The 26,513-nt window shown below is 45.2% G+C and overlaps 2 protein-coding genes across 5 annotated transcripts in view; one reads left to right on the top strand and one right to left on the bottom strand.

Annotated features, from left to right (window-relative positions):
• NRG2 (neuregulin 2) overlaps positions 1 to 18,810 on the top strand; it is a gene marked incomplete at its 5' end in the record, with an annotated part of 177,219 nt that extends 158,409 nt beyond the window's left edge. For 3 of the 4 annotated variants that reach the window (XM_082771876.1, XM_082771875.1, XM_082771877.1), the window contains 5 exons: positions 9,650 to 9,752; positions 10,699 to 10,822; positions 12,554 to 12,681; positions 15,095 to 15,319; positions 16,513 to 18,810. In XM_082771876.1, the coding sequence (XP_082628002.1) occupies positions 9,650 to 9,752; positions 10,699 to 10,822; positions 12,554 to 12,681; positions 15,095 to 15,319; positions 16,513 to 17,170 (1,238 nt within the window). In that variant the 3' untranslated portion in view covers positions 17,171 to 18,810. Of the gene's footprint in view, positions 1 to 5,257; positions 5,282 to 9,649; positions 9,753 to 10,698; positions 10,823 to 12,553; positions 12,682 to 15,094; positions 15,320 to 16,512 lie in introns of all 4 variants that reach the window. The other variant, XM_082771874.1, reaches the window with a different exon arrangement.
• A 5,611-nt stretch (positions 18,811 to 24,421) lies between these two features.
• The window catches only part of PSD2 (pleckstrin and Sec7 domain containing 2), a gene marked incomplete at its 3' end in the record, with an annotated part of 47,167 nt that continues 45,075 nt past the window's right edge, over positions 24,422 to 26,513 (bottom strand). The window contains exon 14 of the mRNA XM_082771322.1: positions 24,422 to 24,628. Coding sequence (XP_082627448.1) covers positions 24,422 to 24,628 — 207 coding nt within the window. The remainder of the gene's footprint in view (positions 24,629 to 26,513) is intronic.

The raw sequence follows: 26,513 nt of genomic DNA, 5'->3' as shown, positions 1-26,513 counted from the left end.
TAAATCTGAATTTCAGCTCCTCTGTTCATTCATTCATGAGTAATTTCCTACCTGCTGATTGCAATATGAGAATGATAAATAGAAAAATACTTTTTTTTTTTTTTTTTTGTAACCTACCTTTCTGTTTCCTGCTCATTCTCTTACTCATCTGAGCCCTAAAACAATATTTAGCAGCATTTTAAATTCCACAGACATTGTGCAGCTTCCCTTTAATAACACAATAGCTGCTGACCATTTAATTAATGTAATGACTATGCTGTGGTTTGGCTGGGTAATTACAGGGCATTTGTGGTTTATCATAACAGGGTTATTTCTCTCTCCTGGACTGCAGTGCAGGTTATCCCTGGGGACCTCCTAAAGTTAATTACGAGCTAATCCACAGAAGCTCGCCAATTCACTGTTGTTACATTTCTGGACTCCTGAGGCCTACCCATTTATTTTTATTCATACAGTACTGGACAAGCAAAAAGGTTGTGCGGTTTATGGAAAGCTCACAGACTACTCAGAGAGCTCACTCAATGCCCAGTCCTTAACTCACACACAGTGTCCTTTGTCCCCAGTGTCATGGGACATTGCTCCCTCATGTCCCCTGGAGAAAGCCTAGGTCATGGTGCAGTCCAAGTATTGCTCATCAGTACAATTTATTATTGATAGTCTCTTTGTGGTCCTCAGATGTTATTTCTCCACTTTGTTTCACACCTTGGAGCATGCAATGTGACTCACATAGTCCTCTGGGGACCCAGGCATGTTTTGGGGGGCATAATGTACACAATAGCTAAACATCTTAATAGCATTCTTAGGCTACTTGAAGTCCATGTTAGCACAGGCCCAGTTTTCACAGCCATTTGCAAAGCCCTTATCCTTCTTAATCATCTTAGAAATCTTCAACACAGTGAGACCTATCTTGTCTTGAATTGTTACTTCCATAAAGATATTTTAGTTTATGTTGTTTTGTCTGTTCATCTTTTAAAGGAGGTGAAACTTTAGAACATAATGTAGTCCCAAAGTCACGATGCATCAAGTCGGTATAGCTCTTCTGTCCAACAATGAGAAAAAAATCCAGCACAGAATTTGTGACTTAACAATAGGCAGTGGGTCAACAGAGTACATGCGCTATTTGTAGCACCTAAATCCAACTGGGTTTTTCTTTCAATCCACTTCAGCTGAATTTTTTCCCTTGGGAGAAACCAGTGCAAGGTCCATGCATCACCTGCTGCCTCAGCAAGCTCTACTTAGAACAGCTGAGTAGCACCAATCTGGATGATTGGATCCAACCTGAATTACACACACATACATTTCAGATGAGACAAAGAGCATGAAATGAAGCATTTTTGTCATCTCTCATATATTTTCCCTTCTCCAGCTCTCCCATGCTTGCCAACTTTCTCTGTTGGACAGACACTTTTATATGTACAGTAGTTTGGTATTTGAACATTTACAGACTACTAGTTTGGTCTCTTTTGGGATCAACACAGAAGAGCCCAGCTTAGCTTTTATATACAAGGAATAATATAAATACTGCAAAGTAATGCATCTAAGTGGATAGTAGATACTGTTTCCTTAACACTAACAGCTGCTTAAGGAAGAATGAGTTCTATCTTAAGACCAATATTTCCAGAAAGGTTCGGCAGGTACAACTGGAACAAGATTTTCCAAAAAATTGCCCCCAGTTCAGATATTTTGGGAATATTCAGATATTTTGGGAAATCTCACTGTGGTTTGAGGTGCTCAGTCCTAGCTACTTGCCATGATCAAGGAACATGTTTGAGTACAAACAAAGATAAATGATATGAGAAAAATAGTATGCCCATTTCCTCAGCCTAGAGCAACCATCTCAGAACTGTCTTACTGTGATTTGCATGCTAGCCTCTGCCTATATTGATTCCCTCTGCCACAAAGCTGGAATGCAATACACTTCCCTATTGCAACAACTCCTGTTAGGATGGAGTGACTTGCCTTCTGGAGGAGCTGCTAGACTAGCCTAGACCTCATGCTTCCCTATGTACAGCTAATGTCTGCAGAAGGGACTGTCATCTGATAGTTTCTGGGAATCCCCAGCAGCCAAGTGTGCCAGACAGCCACTCTGTTACTGACAGGCTTCATGAGATGCAGATTAATTGAATTGTTGCAGGACACAGTACAGGTGTAGCACATCACACAGAACACCTTCTCCATTATCAGCAAATAGGACTCAAAGCTTTTGAAGATGTATTACTTTTCCTAATCAACCTCTTAAAAAGCAAAGGAGGCCTCCTTCAGACATGGAATGCCATCAGAAATAGTTTTGCTCCAGACCAAAATAAATTTGTGTCTCTAGGAGAAATGTTTTCTCAAACATGTTTGTTCCCAAGTGGAATATTGTTAATATACAATAGGCATGCACTGTATGGTATGCCATGTTCATGAAGATGATACCCCTCTGCTGAATGCAGAAAATTACACTTTGAAGCAATGTTTTTTTCTGGAGCTGGGGTCATCGTGTTAGCCTCTGGATTGTAACATGTTGAATAATTTTGAATAGTCTCTTCTTTAAAGAACAGGCAAACCTTCCAAAACCCAGAATACTATTAAAGTGTTTCCTCCTTCATTGTCCCAGCCCAGAAGGCAATACCTGCTTAATGCCCAGGCTGGGAGGAGCTCCTGAGCAGGGAAAGGAGAGAAGGCTTCCTTTTGGATATATTCAGTTGTGGGTGAAACAGAAGCAATGCCTGTATCTACAACTGGCTGGCACATCACCTTGGATGCTTATTGTGCTGGAACAATTTTTCTGCATACCGTCAAACAACTATTTTGCTATTATGGTCATTAGTGATAATAGAGAAGCAACTTAGGAAAAAAATGATATGAGAATGTCAGGAGATACTAGTATGCCTCCAGTAATTCCTCTGCTTTATGAAGCAAGTTGACTTGTCATCAAAAGGAATTTTCTGCTGGAAGTCAGTGTGCAGCCTTGTCAATTTGCATATCAAAAGAGAGGCTGAGTTTTTACAATTCCACTGTATGCCTGAACTGTGTTGTCAAAGTGACACTCAGGAGGGAAAGAATCAATAGACGAGATTATGAAAAAGCTTGAAATGATGGTAAAGTGTTGAGTAGCTATGGACTTCAGATGCAGGAGTACACGTTGGGGTATGGCTTCCTGTACGTGCAAAGCCACTGGTGGGTTTGTAGGCAGAGTCAGGCACATGCATTTTAGCTGCTGTATAGTTGCATGGTTTCTTTGCTGATTAGGAAACTTGTGGCTAAGATCCAACAAGCCAGCAGTCTGTATCTGCTCCAGGGGCTGGGGAGCAAAAAGAACTTACAGTTCTAAGGTGAGGGAAGACAATGGGAAGGCTAAATTTCTTCAGGTCTTGCCTACCAACTCTGTTTGCATAGACATTTCCGAGTTTGAAAAAAAAAAAAAAAAAAAAAAAACATGAGAATGGTCTGAATTGCATCCATTTGTAGGTGTAAATGTTACAGCAAATCCTAGATCAGGGAGAAAATGTGTCAGTATAGGCTGTGTGTTGCCATCAAACAGATCAATAGTGTAGATATATGGATGAAGTGTAATGCATCTCTACATGCATTTGTCACAGTGTCAGGTGAAAACAGCTTTCATAATGGTAGCGTGCTTTAGGAAAAGGTCAAGTTTCAATGTGATAACCAGAAGGTTTATGACAAATGTAATGTGTCCAGTTCTCTGCTGCCCACCACATTGTGTACATATTCCTGGAACTTGTACAAACTCACTGTGATATGCATGGTAGAGTTTGCCATTCCTTTTGCACAAATGTGAGATGTGAAGCAGAGAGCATCCAGGTTTTGTGGCCTTTAAATTACATAAAATTAAGAATCTTCCCCCACCCCCCCCCCCCAAAAAAAAAAGAACCCAACATTAGCATTGATTTGAAGAGAAGAACCTGCTTTAGTTGGAAAGTGTTTACATGTTCCACAACTGTTAGTGCTAATTTCCCCTACACACACAGATTTTGAACAGCATTGCAAAAGGAAACCAGTATTTCTGTGCAGCAAAAAGTTCTTTTGGAAAATATAGCAAATCAATTTGGACATCTCCAAGTTGAAAATAATCTTGTTCATATGATGACTTGGAACAGGAGAACACACTTTAATGTACAATGATAAGTATGAATGAAGATTTTTAATATTTATGTGGGAAAAAACTGTCTTTAGGTGAGGCCAGTACTGGGAAAAGTTTTGCAATTCAGAACTGAAAAGGACTTTTTCAGCAAAACTGTTGCCTGTGTTGGACAACAACATTGTTGATTCATTAGGCAAACTCAACTTTGCTTAGCATTATCTCTTCAAGATAAACTGTAATCTTATTTGTAATGAATTTGAATCTGAAAGCAGATACTCCAGTTTGTGCTCTTTTTTTTTTTTTTTAATTTTTATTTTTTTTGGCATGCTTGCTGTTTCTAAAAATGCAGAACCACAGCAAAAATGAAATTTGAAAGATCACAGACTTGAGGGAAACTTCCAGTGCAATTTGCACTTTTAGATCTGCAAGGGATTCATTACCTTTGCCCAGGCAACTAATCACTTGCAGTATCAGTGGTACAACTGCAAATCTGTACTGCAAAGAACAGTACTCACACAATTTATGTGATACCAGGAGATTTTACAGGCAATGCTGCCAGATGACATTGTGCATCCGAGACCAGACTTGAGGTCATGGGCAGAAGAATTGTGCTTGCAGGCCTGAGGGCCCTGTGCAAGTGCCTACACATCTGTCTGCCACACACGCTTCTTTGGTGCACAAGCCCCCAGGCAGAGGGGCACGTGAAACTGTGCAGGGCACATTCTGCCTGTAGAAAGCAAATGAATGGTTTTACCAGGTTCATGCAGTCGTTATGTGTTTTGGCCTGTCTGGAGTCAGGAGTTGTTTCAGAACAAGTGTACTTTTTTTTTTTTTTTTTTTTTTTTTTTTTTTTTTTTTCCTGCCTAAACTGTAAATTCCATATCAGGTACTAACAAACATGGCTCATCTCAAAAGAATTCATAATTAACTAAAAGAATTCATAATTAACTTCCACTGCAATTTGTTTGGGTCTTTCTTTACATAAGATATAAGCTCTGGTGGGAAATTAAAATGCTCTGAAGCATACACTGTGTTCTGTGTAACCGCTGCTGAGCCTACAGAAAAACTAACTTGCTGTAACTGCACAGTGTGTGTGTATGTATATTAGAGATCTCTGACAGACCTGTTTTTCTTTTTCTCTTTCTCTTCCTTGTCTTCTTTCTGCATTGGCAGAGCATCTTGGATTTGAATTAAAGGGTATGGAACAACCATTCATTTATTAATCAGAAGCCATTAAGAGCTGCCCATATTATATTTATGGCTTTAATGGGATGATTAAAAAATCAGCTGTTCTGTTCGTTTCCCTGGCGCCAAGATAGATGTTTGGATTAAAAAAAAAAAAAAAAAAAAAAAGTAAAGCTCAAAGTCTAAATGTAAAACTATAAAAATGCACGTGTATTTTTAGCAGCACTTTTTTCTTTGTTTCAAGCAGCAGCCTGGTGTGTGTGGCGTGACTGGGATGTTACAATTGCCATATGTCTCCTCATTCTACATGCTTTTGTATATTTAACCGAAAGGCAGGAGTTCATGACAATCGTAAGGGTTGCCAGCAGGCACCGCTTGGGAATGAACAGGTGTTCCAGGAATGGGAAGGCAAGTTTTAGGAAGATAAGGACTTTTATTGCATTGTCATTCTCAATGTGCTATGGTCCACTGGATCCTAGGAAGCATCAGGATGGTTTTGCCATTCCTGCTCCCAAAGGCTGCTTCTTTCTGTGCTTGACTGGGAGGAAATTGTCCCTTGGAAGGTGACATGAGCTGAGTTATTTTAAAGACAATAAGCCTGGGAAATCAGCAGTCTCCCATGAGAGGAGAGGGTGTAATGCTGAGCTTCATGGTGGCAAGCTCAAGTGTGGAAAAACACTGCAGTAACTTGCAAGCTCTTAAAAATATCCCCTTTGGGCAACTGCCTGCTCCTGCCCAGTTGCTTATAATCATATTTTTCCTCCTTTCTCCTTAGTCTGTTTTCAGAAATGTATCAGATATCTATAGAGTAAGCACCTGAGAAATCAAATCCTTGGGGCTAGGTTTCCCTTGAGTGCACAAGCTGAGTGCAGAAGGGGTTGGTCAGGTGAGAACAGACAGATTTGTCTTTATTGCTCAATTTAAAAACACTGGCCCAGCAATGCCATCCAGAGCAGATCTTCACATGAAGATAACTTCAATTCGATTTGAAACATGTATGGGGACACCAGTCTTTCACTTGTGGATGTTAAATTATCTTATTGGGTTCCTGAGGTGGAGAGACATGCACTAACTGAATCTGGAGAAATCTGTCTCTGCTGGTTTTTGCATGCCTTACCCACTGGGTTTGGTATGTATCCCCAGCAGCTTGTTCCTGCTGTTGAAAATGAGTGCATTTCATGGTCAAGTGTTTCAGAGAAAGCGGTGCTGCTAATACCAATACACTTAAATAAACTTTAAAATTAAGGATTTTTGACATCCCTTTTTTGTTGACTTTTGTCCTTTTCCTCATCCATTCTCAATGTCATCACAGAACCGCCACACATCCTGTTCCCAGTCTGCAGTCGTCTCTTCTCTGTCATTCGTCTTTCACTTTCATGTGTTGCTGTGACACCCATGGCTGGACTGTGATTCTGTCAGCACTATGTGGCACAACATGGTTTGTTCACAGTGTTTGCTGCTGTAGAGTGACAATGCTACTGATGAAGACATGGTGTTTGTAGAGCGTACAGACACAAATGGACAAGTCCTGCTCCAGGATCTTAACTTCTCAAACACAGAAGTGTAGAATGCTTCCTCCTGTTTTCTTTCTGTTTCTGGCAAAATGATTTTATGCAGCATGAAGATACTCTGTTACCAAGCATCAACATTAATAAGGTGTTAGGAGCCAAGATAAATTACTATAAGCAGGTTGTTTAATTTTTAGTTTTACAGTAGTGACTGATGCACAGACTCTGACTTCAGTGTTTCACATAGCAGAGCAGAACTGTCAGTTCAAGACTGAGCACGTGATTCTGCATTTCTGATGAACTGAACCATTCCCCCTGTAATTCAGGTGGAAGTGCCAGAGACAGGGTTCCATACTTATCATGATTACCTCAACAGAGGCTGGGATTTGGGCCTTGAGTGAAAAATTTGGTCATATAGCTAATGGGGTAAAAAAAAAAAATAATAATTTTGATGGTTTTGCTGTCTTTCTTCCTCTCCTTCCGTGATTCAAAGGAAATTCATACTTTAAAATAAATAAATAAATAAAATGCAGTTTGTAGCAAAAACAGTAGCTTATGAAGAATCCTTGAAAACAATTGGCTTCATGGATGGGTCTATGGTGAAAAAAGGCCTCCTTCCCACCCTTTTTTTGGTAAATCATAAAGAAATACAGCTGGGTAGCAGCAAAATTTTTGCCCAGTGCTGTCTATAATCAGGACATGATCCTACTTGATTCTGATAAAATGTCTGAATTTCCTGATGGAAGGAAATAGTTGTACAGCTGGAATCCAGATCCCAAAGCTGTACAAGAGCAAGAAAACTTGTCTGCCATGGTTGCTGATGCCTGGAATAGGGCACCTGCAGTGGAAATACATAGCTGAAGCAAATATTTCACCCCACGGTGAATTCCTTCCCCTAGCCAGCTCCACCTGGCTCCTTGTAGTAAGAAGCAAGGAACACCAGGTCAGCCAACACCCAAGCTCCTGTGCATGAGCAGGTCCCAGGCCATACAGGCTCTGGCTCTGAAGAGGTGCAGCTGGCTGGTAAAACAGATACAGCTCGATAACTTTCAGTCAGACACCTGACCTGCTGTTCCTGTCTTACAGTGGCTATGGAGCTGGAGTCTGGGAGAATCTCAGCTGCCTGCTTCTCTTGTGCTTGGTGGGACTTTGCTTTTTCAGCAACTCCACCGGTGAGTGCTCTGAGAGCCTCCTGAAGCCAAAGGCCAGGGCACAAATGAGAGGGATGGAAATTTACTTCTTCAAACTGCAGCTTTGCAACAGAGACATGAAGCAAGCACTAATGATGATGTTTTGCATCTTCATGTCAGGATGGTTATTCACTGCCTCTAGTTTAGCAATTTGTCATTCACAAGTTAAGAGCTAGACAGAGAGAAACATTTCTCCCAGCACTTTTTTCTTCCAAAAATAATTTTCCTTTCTAAAAAGGCAAGCTGATAGTAATCTAAATATTACGTTATCTACAATGTTTTGTTACTTCCACCTTTTTTCTTTTTGTTGGAGTCTATTCCTGAGAGTCAATGCTGGTACCTAAAATCAGACACATTTCTCTTCTGGTCATGTATTTCATTGGTTTGGTAGCACTGGGAATATTTTATAGTCCATTGAAAGTAATTAGTGTAGCCTGGTGAAACACACTGAGCATAGCAACCATGGCATGAGGTTTATTGCCTGATCTATATTAAAAAATATTTCAATTAATATTAAAGAAGACACACCCCAATGGCTTTACAATTAACTCACAGTATGGGATCACAAGCACATTGGTCATAGATGCTGAAATACAAGTCTCATGGCAGCTGTGGACTGAATCCTTCTCAGTCATTCAGATGGAGAACCAAATGGCCTTTTCTGATCTCAGTGGAGATAGGTGGATGTTGCTGAGAAGAGCATCTGCCCTGGTATAGGTACAGAGGGAGAGGGGTCCTTGATATACAATTGCTGCCTAGGTGTAGTTCAGTAGCACTGCAGGTGACACCCTACCATTTTCTTGGAGCTTTGACTTATTTGAATGAACTACCTGACTTCCAGCATGGTCTGGGTTTTGATGCAAGTGACTGATTTTTCTGGTTTGAATGGCAGTCCATGACAAATGGTAATACTTGGGAGAGGCAGCAGCCTTGACTTTTGTGTGTGCATCTGAGTTACCTGGTGCAATGGAATTAATCACTTCTTAGGTCTCATTAAAAAGCCATAACTGTAATTGGTTACTGTATTTTAATTACCCCACTCCCTTTCCTTTGTCTAATGCACTATCACTTTTCCATCTTCATTCTGCTTTTTGAGTGTTTTAGGATGTCCCTTCCAGCACCTACATGCTTTGGGGCCTGTTGCTTGGTGGTTTCTAATGCATTGCTGAGCTCCAGGGCATGCAGCCGCTGCAAGGAAAAGGCATTCTGAGTCCATCAGAGCAGAGGGCCTGTGATGAGAACATCACAGGGCTATGTGTGTACGTGGTGAGTGGGGGATGCTTGGGGTCGTCCTTGTTAGACTATTAAGTTGCCAAGAAGGGGGGATCTGCTGGAAGGGAAAGTAGATTCATGGGGCTTTTTGAGATTAGTCACCAAGTTATTCTGCGGGAAAAGAAGAGAAAGCAAGAAGCGTGCTTGAGTGCAGAAGGGGTGAGCTACTGAGCAAGAGAGGGCGAAGGTACAGAGAGACAAAAGGACTGAAGATCTCTTGAGGGGTGAGTAAGATTGGGCCAGCCTGTCTCAGCTTCGGGCAGCTATCAGAGATGGGCAGTGGACTGATAGGAGATCCGACTGAGCCCTGCTCTCCATCTTGCCCTCACGCAGTGCTGGTTCCTGTGCAGCCAGATGCATCCGTGATGCTGGAGCCTGTTTATAACTGGTTTCTTTCTCTCCATTTGCAGAAGCAGAAGAGCTCTATCAGAAGAGAGTTTTAACCATCACGGGAATCTGTGTTGCCTTGCTTGTTGTGGGCATCGTCTGTGTGGTAGCTTACTGTAAAACCAAGTGAGTATGCGTGGTTAACAGACAAAAAGTGGTGAGAGGTTACTGAGCAGTCGAGTCGGTGCTTCACACTTTCGTGCTGTTCACCCAATGCTATTTTTAAAGTGGTGCTGTGCTGTGGCATTCCCAGTGAGGTCTTATGAAGAAGGCCAATAAAGCCATCTATCATTCTGTGCCCAGGCAGGACGTTTTCCTGGGACCTCTTCCTTGTCCCCTGGTTCAGCATCACATTGTGAAGCCAGGTGATGGTGTGTGACTGGGAGAAGTTGTTCCCTGAGCCAACAGCTTATCACCTGACAGATGAAGAAAGCTGGGCTGTGGCCCAGGAGCTGTGGTCTCAGTTGTTTACATATCAGGGACTTTTAAGGCAATAAAGATTGAGCGAAAGACTTGGGAACCTCTTCTACGGTCAGCCTTCCCTGCCTGGACAGCACCTGTTTCCCCACCTGGACCTTGAGTGGGTTTGGGTTCACTTTCTATTCCCCCAGGAGACAGGGAGACTTGTGAAGTGAATGTCCTCCCAGAGACATGGGGAGGCTGTCCCACATCATGCTTAATGCAGGACAGTGCAAGTGCCTCGCCACCAAGACCAAGCCAGGACCGGCTTCCCCTTTCCCTTCTCCCCACTTTTCTCTTCTGCTCCTAGTCCCATGCTTCCTCTGCCTCCACTGCATTGTGCTGCGCCTTGTTTTGCAACAAGGAGACTGTGGACCCCGTTCTCTGAAGCAGCCATAGTAGCAAACATTCACATTTCTTTGAAAAAGCACCTAAGGTGACTAATTTTGAATATTTGCAGCTTTCCATAAATACCACTGAAATATCAAGTGTGTCAAGAGGTGAATCAATACCTGGTTGTTGCCTCCTTTATCATCTGCTTCCTCCAGAAAAACCTGGAGGCAGAGGACCCCATGAGATAAACCTAATAGATTTTTTCCTTTCCTTTTTAAAGGAAACAAAGAAAACAGATGCATAATCATTTACGACAGAATATGTGCCCTGCCCATCAGAACAGGAGCCTTGCAAATGGGCCAAGCCATCCACGTTTGGATCCTGAGGAAATCCAAATGGCTGATGTAAGACCTTTGTCTCATTCTCCCTGTATGTTACTGAGTGGACACGTGTTCTGTCAGGGGTTTGAGGTGGATTTGTACGCTTACACTCCTGTGTGCCTTTGCAAGAAGAGAAAATACTAAGAAAATTGAATGAGAAGATGAGGTTCTGCACAGAAACATTTCCCAAAACAAAATCTGGAGGGAAATGTGAATTTACTTTGAAGCATCAAAGATGCGATTAGGGCACTCAGGACAGGCTTGTTGTGATGAATCAAGTGCGATCCTGTTTTCTTCTCTGTGAGATGTTCCCAATGTTTCCCATTTATTAAGCTGTCCAAGTGAGCCTCATTTTGCAGCATGACAAATGGGAACAGCACAGTGCGGGTTGGAGCAACCACAGTGGCTGTGTTGCACATCATGGGTCAGCACCACGTATGTCTGCCTGCCCACACTAGTTGCTTCCTGTGCAAGGTGACACAACCTGGTGGGGTCCCAGTGTGTCACTTTAGTGACAACCTTCTAAGAATTTAGGGCCAGATCCAGAAAAGCAGCTCGGCCACTCTTCTAACATCAGTCATAGAAGAATCCCATTGAGCTGTGTGTTCTCACTGTCAACATGCTTAAATGCCCTGCTGAACTAAGCCATTGAAAGGGATCAGAAAAAGGGAGAGGGGAGGCAGATCCAAAACAAAAGTACTCCCCTGGGCCAGAGAATTTTCAGTTTCTCATATTCCAAAAATTTTGCTTTGGAAATTTCCTTTTGCCTTCCCTTAACCTCTGCTGCAGCTTAACATCTGCTGTGTGCAAATGTTCATGTGCACTGATCCCTGATGGGAATCACGGAATCAGAGAGTGGTTTGGGTTGGAAGGGACCTTAAAGACCAGCTAGTTCGAACCCCTTTGCCACAGGAAGGGGCACCTTCCACTAGATCAGGTTGCTCAAAACCCCATCCAGCCTAATCCTGAATACCTCCAGGGATGGGGCATCCGCAACCTCTCTGGGCAACCTGTTACAGTGCCTCACACCCTCAGAGTAAAGAATTTCTTCCTCATATCTAATCTGAATCTACGTGCTTTCAGTTTAAAATTATTAAGCATTGTCCTATCACTACATGCCCTTGTACAAGGAGTACTCTGAGTCAGTTACAAGCTCTGCTGGGTTACCTTTGGGATGCTAAAATTTAACTAGGTGTAAAGCCAGCACTGAAAGAGGAGGTAAAGAAAATTTTAAAGAATCAGCCATCTAAGCCTGAAATGCTGACTCCCCCAGAGAGCTTTCTCCCCGTGAAGAGCACGGCTGACCCTGCTTACTTTTAGATGAAGGAATGTTTCAGTATAAATATTAGGATTACACCTAGTGTTTCAATAGGGTTATGCTTCTGACAGATCTCATATGGTTGCTTTGTTTTTGGTACTCTGTCTGATGCATAACCTCCTGCAAGAAGAGATGCATTTCTGCTCAGTAGCATCAAATATAAAGTGCTGCCACAGCTGTCTGGGGAACCCCTTGGATCTTCGTACTCCTCTGTAATCCCTGTGCCAGGGCTCTTTTCCAGCATTCAAAGTGCAGAGGCAGAGAGGGGCCACTGCATGGCATTTTCCAGCTTCCTTTTTTCCTTCTGTGGGCTAGGGAGCTGCGGTACTCGCTCAATCCTCAAGTGGTTTCACCAGAAATAATGCAGCCAGCAGAATTTGGCTGCAGCAGTGCTGACAAGCTATTGGCTGATCTGTGTGATTCTTTGTATTTTACAGTATATTTCTAAGAATGTTTCTGCCACCGAACATGTGATCCGTAGGGAAACAGAGACAACCTTTTCGGGAAGTCACTCCTGCTCCCCATCACATCACTGCTCCACAGCCACTCCAACGTCCAGCCAGAGGTGATGTATACCATTTCCCCCTGAACTCTTACTGCTTGCCTTAGGATTCTGTGAGATACAAAGCCAGTAAAAGATTCTCCTTTCATCTCTCTTTCTGTTTTAAGTTGATGTTTGGCATTACAGTGCCATACAGGCCATTGCCAACACTTGCAGATCTTTGCTAGCACAGCTGGTTAGTGAGAGGTGTGGAAAGGTGTGATGCTGCAGGTCAACTGCAACAAGGACCCAAAAGGAACCTACTGCACTGACAGAGGTGGAAGTCAGGATATGAAGTTGTACTTTCATGCCTTGAACAGACTCAAACTGGAGCATGCACCTAGGGAAGCTTTTCCAAGTTGTTCTTGCAACCGCACAGCACACCTGCATTAATTCATTAAGCATCCAATGGTTATTTCATGCTTGATATATTTGCCTTTTGTAAGGTAAGCTATGACAAACATCACAAAATATTTTGCCTAGTCTGCAAAGTTAGGGTTTAATTTTGGGAATCAAGTTTTTTTGTCAGAAGAACATAGGTTTTCACATTTCAAAATAGCCATCAAGGGGGAAGACCAGCATGACTCAGTTGAATTTCTTGCTGGTCTTAAGAACATTTATATTGCAGATGGAGCTTTTCCATTACTATGGTGTCCAGAAAAGTCATTCAAATGCTCTAGAGAAAGTCCTGCACTATTCTGAGTTTGGGCATCCAGGTCTTCCATCTTATATGATGAAATCTCATTGTGTTCTTCCAGTAAGTGACAGTGCTTCCCTGTGAGAATGCATGCCTTTGAAAAGTAACTAGGGTGCGGGGGATCCATATTTACCTTCTGTCAATGACACGTAGATCACATGCTTTGACTTCATAAGCAAAAGTTATCCTGGCTTATTTACTTCATTAGACTGGTGTGTTTGTATCCATTTGTCCAGGAAGCAGTGAATCCTTTCAGGTAAAGCTTGAAGATGCATTCTGGCAGATTTCTTCAGGGTTCAGGCATTCATTAGGGAGGAGAACTCAGTGTACAATGCATCAGCTTCAGATATCATACATAGGTTTTCAGGAAAATTCCTCCCCAGAGTCCATTGGTTCAACTTCCAGTAAGTAAAGAGGGAGACAAGAAAGATTTGCTGGGCTGGAAATGACTACTTTAACCAGGGAAGTCCCCCCCTCAGTGAGCAGATGGGGTGTTTTCCAGATTTTTTGAAATTTTATGCTGCAGCTGAATTCTGGCTAGCTTTGAGCAGGCTTGAGCAAGGTGCACAGAGACTCCTGTGCCTGCAGAGCTGCACCTTGCTGGCCTTCAAGGCTCACTTCAAAGTCCTTGGATCCCAGGGCCATCTCTGAGTACCTCCTGAAGAAGCAAAGTTGTGTCTGGAGGGCAGCATTAATATATGACAGGTGTGGGGAGATACCTACTTGCATAGCCTCTGGTCCTGGCTACCTGCCATATAATTTTCCTGAGTCAAGTGCAGTGAGCAGGTGTCTCTTGAAGTCATGCCAGAGGCAAACTGCTAGCATAATATGGTTCCATTTTACTTTATCAGCACCTCTAATGAGGATGCTGTTTGAAGTTATAAATCAATGCTTTGGTTGCAACTGAACATGTGCCTGGAGCTATTAATAATTAACAACTTCTTTGGAAGTCTTAATGAGGCCTCTGTAAACCCCCACCCAAAATACTCTGCCACCACAGCTCCATCTGGTGCAGTTTGGGAGCTCAGAGCTCTTGCTCCAATCCACATGGATTTGTGCCATGGAGAGCAGTCAGCCCGGTGTGGGTGGACCCTCGGTGTGTGCAGGACCCCATGCTTCACTGGTGCGTGCTTGTGGGATGTCATCTCTGCACCAAGCCAAGGGCAGGGGGAGTTCCAGGCTGACCAAGGACTATCCATCATAGCTGGTAGCTTCAGTCTAGCTCCTCGAATGTATTTTGCTGCCAAAACCTTTTTTTTTTTTTTTTTAATTAGTAGGAGTGCTTTTCTCTGTTGGTCATGAAGTAATTCTGAGTCTTTTTCTGACTCTGTTCTGGTAGCATTTGTGAAGGGGATGCTTCTTGGCAATGTGTGAAGATCCTTTGCAGACTTGCCTTGGCACAGCCAGTGCATTGCTCTGCACCAAAACACTTTGCGATTACAAAGCAGAATTTCCCAGGCCTCCCTGCAGAGGCTGTCCCATCCTATTCCCACCATCAGGAGTTGGTGAGTTAAATACCCAGTGTGCACTGCAATGCCCTTCTTTATTCTCTAAAATCAGACCTCCAAGAAACAGTGAAACAAATCAAAACTGGGCCTTCCTGGCCAGATGTATTTCCATGAGAGACAGAAAAGGGATATCAGTGCAGAGCAGAGTGTGATCTGTGGCTGCATGTGGCATTTCTGAGAAGACGTTAGCAGGGGTTCCTTGCTCATTGTCCATATGGACTTTGATCCACAGACATGAAAGCCACACCTGGAGCCTGGAGCGGACGGAGAGCCTGACTTCAGATTCCCAGTCTGGGATAATGCTGTCTTCGGTGGGAACCAGTAAATGCAACAGCCCTGCATGTGTGGAGGCGCGGGCCCGCCGCGGGGCTGCCTTCTGCATTGAGGACTCGCGGCGGCCCATGATGCAGTATCGCGACTCAGTGGATTCGCTGCGGGACTCGCCGCATAGTGAGAGGTCAGACTCCCCTGCTTTGTGCTGCCTGGGCATGACAGAGGCCAGACATGCCCCTCTCTGCTGGATGGAAATCCATTCATGTCCACCCTGGCCTAGAGTAGCAGTCCTGTGGTAATCCAGAAGAAGCTCCAGCTCTGGTCCTGACTGGAGGAATCCATGTCCCCAAGAGGTCACTCTGGTAGCAGCAACAAGCATTGCACCTTGTCAGTTGTTCCTTGCTCACCTGGGGGCAACACAGGTTTGGAGCGCAAGTTTGAGAGCAGCTGAAAATATCTGGCTGCAATCAGCAACTGATGAAATCCTCCCTGCAGAGAAGGAGGGCAGATTTGTGGGGCAGCAGCTCAAGCAGGGGCTGGCTTCCAGGTACTTGGATAAGTCCTCAGTGTACCTTTGGGTGGCATGGAGAGCAGACGTGCTGCATGTGGGCACAGCCTTGGGATGGGGCTCTGTAAGACCCAGCTCTCTGGGGAAGATGACTGCAGAGATGGGAAATCACCAGCTAGTGACAGAGAGTTGTCCTCTTCCTGTGTCTGGTTCCTCATGGTGCTGAAGCACATCTCCACACTTGCTGCAGCCCTCCATGAGTCACCATGGATGACACAGGTGGCCACCCAACCTCTTTCGGGCATTTACCCGTCAGGGCAACGGGACTTGTCCAAAGAAGGCAAGTTGCTCACTTGTTTCTGATCCCAGTCCATTCAGACAGGCTGCTGGGAGGTGCTGCAAGATTTGCAGTGTTGCAGGGTGAGAATTGCCCTGTCCCAGATAAAGTTCAGTCCCAACAGTCATGCAGGACTGGTCCTGAGCCTTATCCTGCAGCAAGGGAAGCACATCCAGCTCAGCTGGCATGAAGGCTCCCTGGGAGCCACATCTCAGCTGCCAAGTGCTGGGCTCTGTGGTGAGCTCCTCACATGGTGGAGGAGCAAGGGTGCAGACTGAGCAACTCCCTCAGGAAATCTGGTCTTGGGGACCACCATGCTTTGGTGCCCAAACACCCACCAAAGCCGGCAGCTCATCCTCCCTCAGACACTGCAGTACAAGGTCCCTCCACCCCCTTCCCCAGGAGATGCAGTGCTCCAGAACCAGGCACATCAGGGGTCCCCCATATCAGTGCCGGGTGTTCAGCAGAGTGCAGCTGCAGCTGGCAGGGTTTGGGATGCTCCCTGTCCAAACAGAGGTGTTGTTTCTTCCAGGTACGTGTCAGCCCTGACCACACCAGCACGCCTGTCGCCCGTGGATTTCCACTACTCGATGGCCACGCAGGTGCCCACCTTTGAGATCACCTCCCCCAACTCCGCACACGCTGTCTCCCTGCCCCCAGCAGCTCCCATCAGCTTCCGTGTGGAGGAACAGCAACCCCTCCTGCGGCGGTACCAGCTTCCCTTCCAGGACACGCAGAGGTACGACAGCTACTACCAAAGGAAGACCTACCTAAATGACAGCATGGGGAGCCTGCCCTCCAGCCCCTTCCGCATCACGGAGGATGACGAGTATGAGACAACACAGGAGTATGTCACAGCACTAGAACAGCCAAAGAAAACAGCCAGCAGCAACAAGCGTTGGAAAAAGTCCAAACTGAACGGGCACGTACCCCACAGAGCCAGAGCGGTCCGGGACTCCTTCTCCTTGAGCAGCGCCTCTTACAGCGAGTCTGACGAGGAGCTGGTGGCTGAGAGCACCCCCTTCCTAAGCACTCAGAACAATGAGGCGATGAACACAGAATCGCCTCCGCTCCACCGGCCAGGTGACAGCCGGACTTACCATTCCTACAGCAGGCACAGCGCTCACGGGGAGAGCGGGCGCAGCAGCCTGGCACACACAACGCCCAAACAAGACCCCGATCCTCTCTAGGCGCCTCGCAGACATACCCGCATGGAGGAGGCGGAGGAGGGAGGCAAAACAAAAATGAGACAAAAATAAATATTTTTATTTTATATAAAAGAGGAAAAAATATAACAAATAAAATGTTTTATTTTCATTTTAGCAAAGTTGTCTTATAATAGCTAACAGCAATGACTTTTTTATAGGGAATCTCTATTTATATGTAATGTCTTGATTTTCAGCTTCCAAGAAAAAAAAATAAAAAATAATAAAAAAAAAAGAAGAAATGGAAACAAACAATAAAGTAAAAAAAAAAAAAAAAAAGGTGGGCCAATTTTTGACTACTTAAAAATAGAAAATAAACCTATCGTGGTGCCTTTTGCTGTATGCTAGTGCTGGGATTCATGCCGAGGATTCTGTTTCAGTAGCATTTTTAAGATCACAGATTTTTATTTGGGAGACAACCTGTCACAAGGGCACTCTTCCATCAGAAGAAAACAGCCTCACCACTTTGCCCTATACCCTGCTATTAATGATCTTGTTCTATCATTTTAACACACATCAAGGACATGATTGGGAGCATTTCCATTATCATGTCTAATGGGGGTCTGTCTTGCCCCATAAAATACTTGTATTTTTGCTTAAATCAGGAGAAAAAGAAACTGAGCAGCACCATACCGAAATGCAGAAATAATGTTTCTTTTGCCACACAGGTAGGAAGAGAAAATGAAATGCAGCAGCAGCCCTTACAATATAGCTCTGAACTTTTGGCCGTTTCACATGTGAGTGTGAAATTGGGTTGGCAGAGGTTTGTAGTCCAATACGTAAGACATTTGTAGGAATGTGGTGAAATAAAACCCTGTTACATATGGTTCAATACCGTCACTGAAGCCAGCCCTGACAGGCTGGTGGTACTGCACAGTGGTCCTGGCAGGGCAGAGCCGCACTGGACCTGGTGCCATGCTGGCTGTGGCATCCCCTTGACCAAGCACGCAGTGGCCATGGTGTGGCATTTGCTATGGTGCTGTGTGGGCTACAGTGTCCTGCGCACCATTCTTGCCACCGAGGACGCCCAGAGGGCACAGCATGGCCACTGCTGCCCCAGGTGCTGTGCCAGACAGCCGCTGGCTGTGCTGCCCTGGTGTCTGAGTGCTCCGGCCCCGCGCATAGCCCCTTGCGTTGGCTGGGAAGCACCGCGGGCACCACACGGGGCAGCCCAACGAGCGGATTCCTCTGTCCCGCCGTGCCCTTTGTTTTAAAGACAGTTGTTACTATAATGTCTTGCCACCGATGACAGACATCGTGTTTCCAAACCCGGAGCAGCTCTGGCCATTGGCTCTGTGGCGCAAAGAGACAGTCCTGCGTTTCCAGGCAGCAGAGCATCCTGGTGGAAGTGCCCCTCTCGCCTCAGTTCTCTGCAGCAAACCTGTTTACATTGTAGCCTGACTTTTTTCTTTTTATATTTTTACTTCTGCATGTCCTTTGCATTTCAGATACTGTAGATTGGATGCATGGTGAAGCTGTGACTGAGAAGATAATACAACAATTGACAGTGTATTTCATTTAACTTTTAGCAATAAAGTAACTAAACCCTCTATTCCTCACCCGTGATGGGGTCAGATAGAAAACTCTGCTAATTTGTCATAAGATGATTGTCAAAGTTTGCTCTGGATTGTCTGAATGTCAGAACTCTCGACTGTTTAACACTTGAACATTTTTTATATTATAAATAAAATAAGAAATAACAAACTGTGGGCAGCATTGATCTAAGGCAATTTGGGGGGCAATGGGTAGGCTGTGACAAGTACAATACACAGAATCACAAAATGGTTTAGGTTGGCAGGGACCTCTGGATGTCAGCTGGTCCAACTGCCTGCTCAAGCAGGGACACCCAGAGCTGAGTGCCCAGGACCAGATGCAGATGGGTTTTGAAGATCTCCAAGGAGGGAGATGCCACAACCTCTCTGGGCAACCCGAGCCAGTGCTTGGTCATCCTCAGAGTAAAAAAAAAAAAAAAAAAAAAATAGCATCTTCTTGTGTTCAAACTCCATTTCTTAATATTATTTTTTTTTAAATTTGTGTCCACTCACTTCCTCCCATCCCATCACCAAACCCTACTGAGAAAAGTCTTGTCTGCCAGTCCATCCCATCCCATCATATATTAATATACATGAATAAGGCCCCCTTGAGCCCTTACTTCTCCAGGCTGAACAGTCCCAGCTCTCTCAGCATCTCCACCTAAGACTGATACTCCAGTCCCTTAAGTGTCTATGCCCCTGAAGTCCCAGAGGTGGGTGTTTTTCTACCTGACTGGACGTTTCACCTTCACCACTGGGCTCAGGAGTGGAGGCTTACTGAGGTGAATGGGTGCTACCCCACACATATGGGAGGATGCCACTCGTTCTCTACCTCCAGGCTGGGAGGTTCACCCCATCACGCCACTGGTGGAAGCTTTTTGTTCTGACAAGAAAGGCCAAGATGCATGCCGTGTACTTTGCATGCTGGCACTGATTCCCGTGACTTCTGCAGTGGACTGGAGATGCATTGGGTCCAATTCTGCAAGTGCTGTGCTGCCCACCTGCAAAAAAGGTCCCTTCTTCAGCTCTTGCATGGCAAATCTCTGACTCTGGCTAGTTCACATGTAGGGGGATCTCTAACATTATGGTTTATTCACAGGAAGCAGTTTCTGAGATTATATCATGGTGTTCCATGGCTCAGCCCAGCTGCCTAGTTCCTGCTCAGTGATATGACAGATGCCAAAAAGTCCCAGCTGATGCCATCTAGTAGGAAAGAGACCTCTTAAACTCTGGTCCCTACATGTGAAGACTTTTCAGAGTTGACCTCATAGAAACACACAGAGCTATGAGAGAAATCCCCAGTCCCTCAGTCTGGGATGAAGGCCAGGTTAAACTGCTGCACAGCCTCAGTCTGGGCTTCTTCTGCTCCAGCATCAGGATGTTCATTGTCTTGGAGATGACCTTTCTGGGTCACAGACCTCCCCTGACATCCATCACATGTACTGTGGGGATTCCAGCCAGACCAGAGGGCTCAGCACTGCACCCTGAATAAAAGCATCTTAACACTGATTTCCCAAAGATTGAAAGTGAAAGGATCTTGCCCTCCTGCTATGTGTTCAATGTAGTGTCTACCCAACAGCAGTGTGCAAAGGAGGTACTAGATGTCTAGGACTGGAGATAAAGGTGGTAGGGTCAAGTCCTGGTTTGGATGACCTTTGTCATGTAGTCTCCGGACACATCTTGTCCCACTTTTGTGCAGCCCCATGCCTTTCTGGATGAAAGGAGCTTTGCCAGGTGCTGAGCTGCTTTCATTGTCTGCAGAACCATAGCTGTGCTTGGCCATGCAGCTATGCATGCTCCTGTTTGTTCCTGGGACAGGCTGTGGCTGACCATTGACCTTGATCTCCTGACTTACCTCCTCCAGCAGCTCCTGGAGCACAGCAAGATTGACAGGAATAGGCAGAGAGCACCTCCCTGGGTGTGGGAGCTCACCCAGGGTGAGGATCCCTGGGGAAACCAAGCTTAAAGATGGCAGAGATGAGGGGCCTTTGGGTTCCCAGAGCCACCCTGCTTCTCTGACTGGCTCTCCCCTGTGTCTGTGAGCTGGTGAGCTCTGCCCCTGGAGAAGTCCACCTGATGCTGTAATAAAGTTGTCCCCTCAGCAACATCTGCATTACAGGAAGGCTGCAGCTCTGGGGCCTCCTACAGCTGCACTTTGGGCCGCTGTGCAGCACAGTGGTGTGGCTGAACCATGGGGGGGTACTCAGGGCAGCTGTTCCACATCAGGGCATCACCATCTGCTCAGTCCCATGCAGGGAGATGTTCTACTGCTCCGTGGTTTTCGGGACTTGTGACACTCTACAGATAGAGACATCACTAACTCTGAGCTGTAGCTGCCTCGTGATTTCTTGTGGTGATTTCTTGTTTCATGTGCCCCTGGTTTCCCATAATTTTGTTCTGCATTTGGTGGCAGTTACACTACTTTTCTCTCAAATTGCCTCTGAAGGAAGCTTGTATCTATCTCATTTTTTCCCCATCTGGTCTATTTTTAAAGCCCTCATCTCCAACTATGTGTATTGTTAGGATTTAGCCATTAATATTTTAGAGCAATTTTCACAGGTGAGGAGAGCCACTGACACCTTAATGCCATCTCTGCTCGGCAAGTACGATGATGCCACCCTTCCCAGAGGGGCTAGAATCACTTTGTGGACACAAATGGTGAGGTGCAAACAGGAGAGGAATGTCAGACCCTGGCTTTGGGATTGTAAAACCTCCTGACAAAGCTGTCAGCAGTTTTGTCCCATTGCCTGTCAAATAGGCACTGCCTGCATCTGAGTGCTCACATCTACAGTGCGGCGTTGGCCCTGATCCTGCCAGGGGCATAGGGGAGCTCCTGGCCATGTCACATGCTCTCTGCCGCTGCTCCTCCTCACAGGATGCATGGTGAAGGGGGAAGGTTTCATGTCCTGGCTGCATGTTCTGGAAGAAAGTGCATTTGGGTGCCTATAGGAGGAGAAAAAGATCTGTCTGTTTAATTCCTCTAAGCTGCTGCCCTCTCATAGCAGCAGCTGAGTCCTTCTCCTCCAGGCAGGGAAAGAGGGAGAAAACAAATAAAAACAAAAACAAAACAACAAACAAACAAAAAGCACTTTTTGCCTGGTCATACACTGAGGTGGAAGGTTGGTCCAACAAGATGTTTTGGGGTATTCTTAGTGCTCCCTTGTAGGTAAGAGGGCACCACATCTGCAAAGGCATATGCACCCAGATGAGCCCTCGTGTACCAGGACAAACTGTGTTGGTTGTCACCAAGTGCAGGTTTAACTCCCTTGGTTATCTTGCCAAGGGCTCTTTAATCCATGCTGCCACATCCACTGGGTGGAGACCCTCATGACTCTGAGGCCTGGTGCACAAAGAAGACTTCACAAGATCCCGCTCTTTCCTGCAACTTAGTCCTGTCCAAGGATGACAGAGTGGCACCTTCAACATGGGGGAAAAAGACACTCTTTTTGGATTTCTTGGACAAATTAGAGCTTAGAGATTCTACTGCCTGAGGTAAGGGTTAGTCAGAAAGGACAGGCTGAGGCACAAGATATTACCTGGGATTTTGGACAGCAAAAGTTGGGCCTGACTTTCATCTAGGCTTCCACTGTGAGTGAGTGAGTGAGTGAATGAGTGAGTGAGTGGGCATCCCCAGAACCAGATACTTCATGTGAGTAGGAGTATCCTGAAGGACCCCAGTGTAAGGGATGCCTGTACCTACACCTGACACTGCAAAGAACATGGCACATTTGAGAAACAGCTACAACACCCAATGAAGGCAAATGCTCCTTCGAGAACAGTTCCCAGAACATCTCCAACCACCAGTGCAGATGTTGACATCTTTCTCCTCCCATAAACCTACATGGACTGACAGACCTAAGATGCACCAGATGAAAGGAAATGTTACCTGAACGTGTCAATAAAGCAGCCCATCTGTCTCACCTGCTTTACCGGCAAGCCATCCATCCAAAGATTAGGCAGGCAAGTGCTTTCAGTAGGATAGGTGTGCTGGCACCCTACTCATGGAAAAGCATTGATACTTTCTCGTGCTGGCCAGAGAGTCCTGGCTTTCTCTTTGCAGGAGCTGATAGAGGTCTGTGTGAACATGGTCATGCAGGGCTGTGAAGTCTGCGACCAATCCAGCACACAGTGGAACCACATTTCAGACCAATTCTCTTTACCAACAGATTCAGCTTTATTATTATTCTTTTTTACATGATTCTTAGTGCATCATTTCAAATAAGCTATCAAACTGTACAAAGAAACAGAGATAAAAGAAGAGGTGACAAAATAGGATGGAGGTTTTTAGTAGTATGAACCATCGTGGAAAACAGTAGTCAATAGTCTCTCAGACTTTGAAGGTCCAAATAAATCTTCTTTGTTTAAAAAATGCTGCAAAATATAAACAATAAATGACTGTAGTTAGCAGCTACAAGATCCCTCAAAACTGGAACTTGATTACTATGAATGCACCTAAAGGAAAGAAAGGCAATTTGGGATAAGGAACCAAACCAAATAGCAAAATAAATAAATAAAGTGCGGGAGAACAGTTGTGGCATTGAAATGCAGTGGAATCGCTTCTAGTACAACAGTAAATCATTGGACCACAGACAGCAGAAAGGAACGGAAACACAATTCCCTCTTTAAAAGAGTACAGCATACGAATCGCAAAATGGAGGAACTACAACACTGATGGGCAGTTAAAATTGCTCCTGCACAAAAAGGTTCAGCTGGATCTGAAGCACATTTCCAACTGTGCTTGAACCCAAAGTGGCAGATGCCATGGATGCTAAATAAACAGCCTTTTGGCTAGTTTGTCTCAACAAACAGGAACAGGAGTGCGATGTTTCACAGCAAAGCCAGGTGGGCTTTCCATTCAAGTACAAAAAGGAAAAAAAAAAAAAAAAGAAAAAAAAAAAGAAACATAGGCTACTGCATTTTTGAAAATGTCCTGTTCAGACCCTCCATGGTCCCTAGTGTCTTCTCCAGGCAGCTTACCTTCTCTTGCACACTGAGGTTAAAATCCCATATTAAGTTTTCCTTATATATATATATTTATTTATATATATTCATATGTATATATATTTATATATATATAAAAAGGATAGGGTGACAGAGGGCACTTCAGGCCTCTACTGCCATGGGCAGATGACAGTCCCACACACTGTGCTGAAGACGCCTCTCACTCAGTTGGTGGCTAGCTCACAAAACCTGTCCTATTGTGACGTGCCAGACAGCACTCCTCTTGTGCGAGGGATGTGCTCCCTGCTGCTCTGTGCCTTTCTCTGAGAGTGCTGGTGGTGACGCAGACACCATTGTCCCGGCTGAGTTTCTTGCCCTGCTGGGAACTGTGGATGTGAACAAGTGGAAACTCCAGGGAGAGAAGGAGGAAGGAGGAGGAGAAGATAGGGCTGGTGGAAGAGAGCAACCCGGCACCTGGAGAATGATCGTATCCCTTTATTGTGCAGGCTGCAGTAGAAGGGAAAGAAAAGCCACTGGTGCTGTTGGGGAAAAGAAGAGATGGAGTGTCCATGATGCTGAAATGCCAGAGCATTGCCAAGGAGTGTCAACTAAAGCTTCTTTGACTTCTTTCACTAGAGCAGTCACCGTGTCATACACGTCTACGGTTTTGTTTGTATAATTTCCTAGGTAAAATTGTGCTCATTGATCTAGTCCAGGAGCGCAAAGCATCACCAGTTCATTTCACCCATGCACACGTTCCTTGTTAAGTGTTCTGCTCTATTATGTCCTTTTCCACCTTACAGGTGACAGACACATGCCCTTGGCTCAAGGAAGGGCTTGAATGTGTCTTCCGCAAAGCAATGTCATCAGCTTCCACCTTAAAGAAACTGGTTTCAATTCTCTCCAGGTCATCTGTCCCAACTTTTATTTTCATGCACAGCAGATTGATGTATGTCTCGTAGCGGCTCTTCTGCAGGGAAAGACAAAACAGAGAAAAAAGCTTGGGAACAGGGACAGGCCACGGCATGTGTGGAAAGCAGAGGCGATGCCATCTGCTACTGCAGGAAAACACATACTATATTATCAGGATCCCACTGTTCACACTCTGCAAGAGCTATTTAATGACAGCACAATGTCTGGTCTAACCAAAGCCTTCAAAGACTTATTAACTTGCAGTTCAAAGGGTTGAGGAAAAAGTGAATGGTTGTGCAAGACTCTTGCTTTTACAGGTCTTGACTGTCACTCTGATTGTTTAAGGTGGGTACTGGAGGCAACAAAAGACCAACATAGAATAGAATGATAGAATCATAGAAATACAAGTTTGGAAAGGACCTACAAGATCATCTAGTCCAATCGTCCTCCTATCACCAATGCTGCCCACTAAGCTGCTAAATCATATCCTGTAGCACCTTGTCCAGGCGCTTCTTGAACACCACCAGGGACTGCCTCGACCACTTGACCACTCGACCACCTCCCTGGGCATGCCATTCCAGCACCTGACCACTCTGAGAGAAAAAGCTTTTCCTGAATTCTAATCTAAATCTCCCCAGGTGCAACTTGTGGCCACTTCCTTGAGTCCTATCATTAGTTATTTGAGAGAGAGGCTGACCGTCTCCTCACCACAACCTCCCTTGAGGAAGTTGTAGAGTGCAGTGAGATCTGCCCTGAGCCTTCTCTCCTCCAGACTAAACAACCCCAGCTCCTTCAGCTGCTCCCCATAAGACTTGTGTTCCAGACCCCTCACCAGTTTTGTTGCCCTCTCTGGACACGCCCCAGATGCCTCGATGGGCCTCAATGTCCTTCCTATAGTGAGGGGCCCAAAACTGAACACAGCACTTGAGGTGCAGCCTCACCAGAGAAGAGTACAGGACAACCAGCTCCCTGCTCCTGCTGGCTACGCTATTTCTAATACAGGACAGGGTGCTGCTGGCCTTCTAGGCCACCTGAACACACTGCCGGCTCGTGTTCAGCCAAGCATTGATCAACAGTTCCAGGTCCCTTTCCTCTTTACAGTCTTCTGGGCACCCTGCCCCAAGCCTATAGTGTTGCATGGGGTTATTGTGGCCGAAGTGCAGATCTGCTTCTTCCTGACTTAAGACATTCAGAGTGCCCACACTCCTGCCTGCCTGTCTGAGAACAACGCTGTGAGGATGTCCCTGTTTAGCACATGGAAAGTTCCTCTTGGTCGATATAAATATTTCTGCTTGCATTGTTTTCATCCAGTAATTCACTGTGACCATTAAGCTGTGCCCCCATTGCTCTTCACAGAGGACAGCAAAAAAAAAAAAAATCATAGAATAGAATAGAATATAGAATATCCTGAGTTGGAAGGGACCCTTAAATGGAGGCTATCTCTTCTCTGCCTGGCATCATTTCAAGACTAGATGGGACCTCTTTTTATGGACTTATGTAAAACCCCAGTCCTTTCCTCTAACATCTCAGAGGAAGCCTATACTCACTTCTTTGTCAGCACAGAGAAACAAGCATTTCTAGAGTATTTCTCATAAAATAGATTAGATGAGTCATGCTCTGGAACTGCCAGCTTCTTCTTGCAGACTGAAAAGGGAGCCTAGAGAAAAAGCTTGGATGGAGACTACTCCTCTGCAGATATCAAAAACAAGATGTCTGGAAAACAGGAGGCAGCAGCATGCAACTATTTGAAAGGTTGGCACAAACACAAGGGAACCAGCAGCCACAAACTATGGCTCTGGTGATTCAGGCTGGACATTACATGGTGTTCTTTCCCTAAGCGGGTGGTGGAGCCCTGGATTGTGGGAGATGGGAGATTTCCATCCGTTTCCAGGGATGGCAAGAAAATGCCACACTCAGCCCAGGCTAAAACTGGGAATAATCTA

This window comes from Aythya marila (assembly GCF_965140915.1).
Source record: "Aythya marila genome assembly, chromosome: 14".
Taxonomy (NCBI): Eukaryota; Metazoa; Chordata; class Aves; order Anseriformes; family Anatidae; genus Aythya; species Aythya marila.
Note: the sequence above shows the minus strand (reverse complement) of the source record. Positions and strands in the feature narration are given on the sequence as shown.